The sequence below is a fragment of the Tupaia chinensis genome, unplaced genomic scaffold (genome assembly GCF_000334495.1).
Source record: "Tupaia chinensis unplaced genomic scaffold, TupChi_1.0 Scaffold000159_1, whole genome shotgun sequence".
In the NCBI taxonomy this organism is placed as follows: Eukaryota; Metazoa; Chordata; class Mammalia; order Scandentia; family Tupaiidae; genus Tupaia; species Tupaia belangeri.
In genome coordinates this window covers 3,449,552-3,457,325 of record NW_006159630.1, presented here as the reverse complement: position 1 = coordinate 3,457,325, position 7,774 = coordinate 3,449,552, and the positions used below count along the sequence as shown (strand labels likewise).

At 56.1% G+C, this 7,774-nt stretch overlaps 1 protein-coding gene across 1 annotated transcript in view; it reads right to left on the bottom strand.

The window, feature by feature from the left end:
• Nucleotides 1-342: 342 nt before the first annotated feature.
• TIMP2 (TIMP metallopeptidase inhibitor 2) overlaps nt 343-7,774 on the bottom strand; it is a gene marked incomplete at its 5' end in the record, with an annotated part of 15,235 nt that continues 7,803 nt past the window's right edge. The window contains 2 exon segments of the mRNA XM_014586746.1: nt 343-3,106; nt 4,337-4,461. Coding sequence (XP_014442232.1) covers nt 2,909-3,106; nt 4,337-4,461 — 323 coding nt within the window.

The window sequence follows — 7,774 nt, the reverse complement described above, 5'->3', positions numbered from 1 at the left end:
AGAGAGACAGTGAGGGAAAGTGAGGAGTCACCCCACGGGGGGGTGGCCATACCTCAAGCCCCTCTGCTGTTCTCCTCCTGGGATTTGAACATGCACATAAGCACCTGGTGTGAATTGCAAGCCGATGGGTCTGGGACTTGAACCATGCTGTTGGCCATGTGGGAGTCACCTGCTAGCCTTTATTATTTTTAATCTGAGGCATCCCGTGTTTTCCTCAAAGCACCCAGGCCTGCTTCTCTTGGGACCAAAAGAAACCCCCCTTTCCCCTTGACCGGAGCTCGCTCCTAGAGCTGGAACGCAGCAGCTCTGACCGCCGGATTCAGCCACGCAGACAGAGCCCACTTCTCTTTGATAATACTGTTTATTGTCCACTGAGCGATCGCTCAGAATGATACAGAGCATCAGAGACATGCGCGGTCTGCTTGTCGGCGGGCAGCTCTCGTATGGCCAGCACAGGAAGGTCTGGCGTCACATTCCAGCATACACCATGGCTCCCCCCGAAACTCCAAACGAAAACGAACAAAATCAACAAAGCTTTAAATTATGGCAGCAAGTCCGATATTCCTTAATATTTATCAAGCAAAGATTTGAAATAACTACAATGTAAACTTTGTTTTAAATATTTTGAGTCGCTTGCATGATGAAAAGAAGAAAGAGTCGTGCTTAGAACACATAAATTAAACAAGGCCAAATGGAGACCCTTCTTACGCTATGTAGAGAGGCCGTCACCGGCTGGGAAGCATCTGAGGGGCTTCATCTCTTGGCTGCCACCGGGCACTTCGTCTTGATCTGAGTTTGGGCTTTTCCCTGCTCAGCATGGTGAGAACCCCACTGTGTGTGGATCTAATGTAAAGGCCGCCGTGTAGCCCAGCCTACTAAATAATCCTCTTCTTTGTGCTAGATAATTCGATTCATGGAACAAAAGATGGGAACTGAGAAAAGCAAAGATACTCAAAGAATCGGACGCACGACTGGAAGGAACCCTCTGTCACGAGCGAGCTGCCATGCCATGCTTTCCACTCGGGGTCAAATGCTTCCACGATGCAAAAATCTTTTTTTTAAAAGTGCAAGTCTAACACCTACCAAGGGTAATAAAAAAACACAGCACAGGAATGATTACAGCTGATGTTGAAACAAACCGGAACATTTAAAAAAAATCAGCAGAAACAGGAGCAAATGTTACATATGGTATCACCGTACAGGAAGCGACGGGGCGGGGTGCGATACTGATGGGAGGGTCTGGTGGTGGCGTATATACGGAAATCGCGTGGACTGGTCCGCCCTGACATCTCACCCACTTCGTCCTATCAGACAGCATGAAACGCCCTCAGGGCCGGGGCTGATCCCTGGACATGCTCCCGTTTGCCCTGGATCGGAGAATCATTCAGGTCTGTGCTGACCAGGTCCGGGTGGGAGGAACACTGCAGGCCACCCAGGGGTCAGGAGTCTTACAGGTGGGGGGTCGGCCCAGACTAGAACAGGCCTGGGAGATGGTGCGTTTGGAAGCATTTTGCAGAAGGACCACTCACAGACTGCCAGGCTTGGGTTTCACTGTGCTGGGCTTGAGCGTGTGTCTGCCGAATGTGCCTGCGTGGCCTTGGGACAGCTTATCCCTACCACACAGGCGGGAGAGAAAAAGATGATCTTTACTGTTGGTGAGAGAGCGCTGCCCACCACGACCCCCACTTTCCTGGCATGTCAGGGAACAGTTCCCCAGCTCCCTGCTGTTCTTGACTAGGTACTCTCTGTAATGGGGAAACATAAGCAGAGGTTGGTCCGCCTGCAGCTCAGCTTCTGTCTCATCTGAGAAGTCATCTTTAGAAAAATGACTTGTCCCTCCCACAGGCCACGGTGTCCCGAAGGCCAGGAAGAAGTGAGCCTGTCGCGAAGCGGCCTTCCTCCCGACTTGGGCTTGGTAAAGTGCTTCGCTAACTCACTCACTGCGCATCTCGGAGGGAGCGCACACTAGCCCTCTCCAGGCGCACACAGACTCAGCCTTTTCCGTCCTTGGGGCGTGAAAGTGGGGTGTCCCCTGCCGGCTGCATGCCACCGTCCTGCAAAGCGTGGGTGCGGCTCCATCCAGACGACTGAGGCCAGAACGGGAGGGAGCCAGAGTACTCGACTGGAAGCTCCCGATGAATCACAAGGGCGGCAAGTGCCCCCCAGAAACCTGCCCTCAGGACAGGGTGTGGATCCCCCTAGAGGCTGGGGAAGGGGTGTGGGGAGCAGGAGGGGGCACCCTAAAGACTTGGCTAGGGCAGAAACGTGGCTCAGTGAGCTGTTGCTCCTACACCTCCACAAGGCCCTGGAGGAGGCTCCCACTACCATTTGGCGGATTATCAGGATGAACTGGGGCTCCTTCGAGGACAAACCACTGGCTCCAGGGCTGCTCCTGGGCTTATAAGGGAGACGGCACTTGCCAGGGCAGGGACCGCCACCCTGGGCCCGCGGTGGCAGCTGCAGAAAACGAGGGACACAACCCTCTCGAGATGAAAGGGGCCTGGTAGGCCGGCTACACAGTCTTGCAATGACCCTCAGACGTTTCTGCAAATGCTTGTCTCCAGGCTCTGCCCTGACCAGGTGGGGACACACCGGTGCCTCCTGCCTAGCACTAGCCCCCGTGTCAAGGCCGGGCCTGGGAGGACAGTCTGGGCCCTCCCTCTGGCCGCCCCCAAGCACGAAGGCTGAGACACAGCGCCCAGGAAGGCAGAGGGAGGGCGGCATGAGGGCCCTGGGGGACCCTCCAGACCACGGCCAAGTTGGAGAGGAAAATGGGGGCACGTCGCACTATTTGGACCCGCTCGGATGGCTGTTTTATTCATGCTGTTTCCAGGAAGGGATGTCAGAGCTGGACCAGTCTAAACCCTTGGAGGCTCTTCGGGTGGCCACAGGGCTGCCGTGAGCCCGCTTACGGGTCCTCGATGTCGAGGAACTCCTGCTTGGGGGGCGCCGCCCCGCGGTACCAGGCGCAGGAGCCGTCGCTTCTCTTGATGCAGGCGAAGAACCGGGCCTGGTGCCCGTTGATGCTCTTCTCTGTGACCCAGTCCATCCAGAGGCACTCGTCCGGGGAGGAGACGTAGCACGGGATCATGGGGCAGCGCGAGATCTAGGAAGGGCACACGCAGCGCTCAGCCGGGCCCAGGCTGCTCAGCAGCTCCAGGCCCTGGTGACCTGCCATCGACGGCGTCCCGGGACAGCAGGCTTTCCCGGGTCCGGCACCCTCCAGTCAGCACAGGCTGTCTATGGGAGGGGTCCCGGGCCGGGGGAGCCTCTGCACCCATCTACCTCCACGCCCATATCCGACCTTACGGCCCCCCACTGCCTTTGCATGGCCGGCTGCTGCGGGTGGCCCTGGCTTTGGGCCGTTACCTTCTCTAAGCACAGCAGTGGCTTCAGCACGGCCCTGCCCTCGTGGGAGGATAAGGGTCTAAAATGTCCTGGAGACAGACTCAAGCCCAGGAGAAAGACCTGGCCCTGGCCGTCAAGTGTGAGCCCTGAGATGACTGGCAACGAGCATTTGAGCAAAGGTAGCCACGGCCATAGGGGCCCTCTGCCTTCATGGCCGTGGGAGGGAGAAGAACTCGCTTGTGACTTCGGTCGGTGCAGAGGAATCTGGCTTGATGTCAGTGTGGCCACACTCTGAGTTTGGAATGCACACTTGGCAAGCTGCAGATCAGCTCTGTAGCAGTCTCCAGGGGAGAGCCCACGGGCACCTCCCCAGCACAGGCCAGTCCTGCCACATGGCCGCACGCACCACGCGGCCGGCAGGTCCTGGCTCAGAATCACTCTGGGAACACTGGGGGATACCTGTGCTCAGCAGCGTTGGGGGAGGGGAAGGGCAGATGAGGGCTGAGCTATGGGGCCTGGGGGAGAGCTTGCCTTCTCCAGCTCTAAGTGTCAGCGTGCTGCACGGTGCCTGGCACAGCCTTGGGGCTGACCTTGAAAGGGAGACCCACGTTCCAGGTGTTCTCAACACACTACGAAGTGCAGAGGTACCCAGGACGTTGGGAAAGCTGGGACGCCCGGATGCTCCCGAGTGTGGCACACACACGTGCACGCGCATACTTGCAGAGACACACTCATGGCCCCACACCCTCCGACAAGACTCCTTTTCCTGGGAGGCTGCCCTTCGTGTGCTCAGCCTCAAGCTCCCTGTCCCTCCAGGATCCCTGCACTGCAAGGTGTGTCAGGGCTGTCAGGCCCAGTCCGCCAGCCTCACTCCCGGAAGCCAGTCCTCAGTCAGGACACTGCAGAATAGGGGCCTCTGGGAGCTGGGGACCGAACCCTGAGGTGCTGACCCGGAGAGAGCCCAGCCAGGGAGGCAGGGGCCGCTTACCTTGCATTCACAGCCCATCTGGTACCTGTGGTTCAGGCTCTTCTTTTGGGTCGTGCTCAGGGTGTCCCAGGGCACGATGAAGTCACAGAGGGTGATGTGCATCTTGCCGTCCCCCTCGGCCTTCCCTGAGGAGAGACAGGGCCACCAGGCTCAGGGTGAGTTGTGAGTTCTGAGTCCCCGTCCTCCCTCCTCCCTCCTGCAGAGGGATGCAGCTCAGGGTGCTGCGGTTTGGCTCTAATCATGGCGTGGACTGTTGAGCTTAAATAGAATCATGTTCACTGGAGAAAACTGAGAAAGGAAGGGGAAAAAGAGAAAACCCCCCTTCCCACTGTCTGCAGCGCACATTTTTATCCATTTCCTTCCATTCTTTTCTCTGTAATTGCTAGAGGGCATGTGTGCTGATCACAGAGAGACACCCAAAGGGATGCGGCCACACGGCCACCCTCCCCTTGCATCTCTCCATTCTGCTGGGACTTGGGGCGCACACGCTCACATAGACACCCGGTGTTTTCAAGCCTCCGGGGCTGGGATTCAAACTGCGCCTGGCCATGTGGGTTCCCTGTGCACAGAGCTTACCTGCTGTGCTACAGACCCCCAATATTCGCTCCTTTTTCTTATTGCCAGAGAACACATGTGCTTGTCAGAGAGAAACAGACCTCTCCCAGATGGGCAGGTCACAGACAGTCCCTTCCGTCCACTTCTCCACCCTGCTGGGATGCAGGGCAAGCACACACATGTGCCTGGCATGTTTCCCAAGCTTCCGGGGCCAGTATTCAAACTGCATGGCTGGGTATGTGGGATCCAGTTCCTCAGCCACCGGGCCATATTCTTTTATGCATGCACAGTCACACAAAGGAGGCCGTACCGCGTAGACCGCACTGCTTGTTCAGTTTTTACCAAATATTTATTCCTAGGCACTCTTTCTAGTTGACGTCAAACTCAAAGCTGTGTTTTTCCATCATGAAAACAAACACATGGAATTTTTTTGGGGGGGAGAGGTTTTTGCTGTAAGGCACGTGCGCTTGACAGAAAGAGAGAGACAGAGAGACAGAAAGCAAGAAATCATCCCCCAGGGGGGATGGCCATGCCGCAATCCCTTCTCCTCCATTTTCCTCTCAGGATCCTCAGTACACATGCACGCATGCCCAGTGTGAGTTTTAAGCCACTGGATCTGGGACTTGAACCGTGGTTGACTACATGGGAGTCCAGTGACATAGCCATTACGTCAACTGCTGGTCCCAACACATGGAATTTTTAACTTAGAAATTTGCTCTAAATGCCCTACTCCAGGCATGACGAGTGCTGTTTGTTCCCTGGACTTCAGGTCCCTGACTCGGCTCCCTCCCTTCCCTGTTGAAGATGTCACACCTGCAACAGGTGTGGCATTAGTCAAGAGGGGAGAATGAATGAGTGTATTCTAGAGGATGACAGAACCTCGGGACAAGGTGGAAGGCACCTAAAAGCCCGTCGCTCCCATGATGAAGACACCTTGTCAGGAGACACCAATGCCTGGTGATGAGCACAGACCAAGGGACGGTCCCCGGGGGCACAGAACCTGGAAGAGACCAAGGGACGGTCCCCGGGGGCACAGAGCCTGGAAGAGACCAAGGGACGATCCCTGGGGGCACAGAGCCTTGGTCCCACATGGCTCAGGTTCCAGTCCCGCAGCCTGTGTATTTGTGCCCCAGATCCCGAAAGGTGACTGGAAGAGACAGTCCCGTCTGGGGACTCTCTCTCCCTCTCTCCCTCTCTCTCCCTCTCTCCCTCTTCCTCTCTCTCTCTATATATATATATTAGAAACTGTTGCGACTTGGTACTTTTGTTTTTATTTGATTTTTTTCTATTTTTATTTAATTAGTTTTTAGTTTCTGCTACAGGGTGCATGTGCTTGCCAGGGTGGGAGAGAGAGAAATCAGCCCCCGGGGCAACGGCAACACGACACCCCTTTCTCCTCCATCCTTCCTGGCAGGATTTTGGGCCCACGCGCATGCGCCTGGCAAGCTTTCCTGGGACTTGACGTCAGCCGTGTGACATCCAGCTGCCTTAACCTCCACACCAAGGGCTGGCCCTCTTTTTTTAAAAATTTATTTCTTCCATGAACGAAAGAGACAGAGACACAGAGAGACAGCACCCGCAATAGGATCGTCCCCAGTCTCAGCCAGCCCTGGGTCTCAGGCACGTGCAAGCCTGGTGTGCCCAGGGAAGCCTCCGCACAGAACCCAGAACCTCACGCGGACCCACTGTCCACGCCAGCACCCAGCCCTCCGTCGTTCAAGCCCCCGATGCCCCGAGGTACTAAGCTCGCCTGCGTTGTAGGCTAGTGAGAATGTTAACGAGAGGGCACACCGGGCTTCCGTGGGGAGAGCATCGAACTAGCTAACGGGAACTTACAAACGTGTGCACGTACAGTGGCACACGTACACGGGAGGACGTTACAGGAGAGGACACGCCCAGCGGTTCCAGTCGAGCGAGGCCTCGGCCCGGCAAGTCAGAGACAGAACGCTGCGTGGTGGCTGCCAGGGACTGTGGGAGTTACTGGCACCGAGTTTTGGTTGGGAATGCTGAAAAAGGTCTAGAAAATGGACAGTGACAGTTACCTGACCACGTAAACCTACTAAGCGTCGCCGAGGTGCCCTGCAGGGGCACCGTGCACAGGCTCTCATCACGCCGCGGCCCCCTGCTAACCCTGCAGCTCCTTAGGATCTCGGGTGCCTGCATGTGCGGCTGGCTGGATTCCAGGCCGACCTGGGGACCCGAACCTGCAGCTGGTCCGGGGGCTTCCAGCCTTGCAGGGCGGGCATGCTGTTAGTGCCATGCCACAGTGCTGCACCTTATCTTCCTGCCACTTTTTAACCAGTATGTGGGACTTCGGGGACCGGCAGATGGTGCAGTGGCTATGTCGCTGGACTCCCATGCAGTCGACCACAGTTCGAGTCCTGGATCTGGTGGCTTAAACTCATGCCAGGCAGGTGTGCGTGCATGCCCAAAACCCTGAGAGGAGAATGGAGAAGGGCCTACGGCATGGCCATCCCCCCGGGAGTGATTTCTTGCTTTCTGTCTCTCTCTGTCTCTCCATTGAGCACACATCCCGTGTAGTAAAAATCTCTCTAAAAAAAGAAGTACATGAGACTTCTGGAAGTCCCTTTTATGGACTGCATATTCCCAGGCCGGTGTGGGCACTAAAATATAATATTAAATGTGAAGTGTCTAAGAGGACAGACACACAGTCACTACGCGGCTGTCTCTTTGAATGCTTCTCATTTCTGTTACATGTGGACTACAATCTGGATGGTTTCAGGCTCTAGCAAGCCTACAAAACGTGTTTCACCACTACCCGTGTAATTGTATTGCTCAGCCTGAGGACCTTTAATGGGCCCGTGGGTAGGAACGGCCCAGGCCACAGGCACGTATGTGTTAAATAACCTTTGGTGGCAAAAA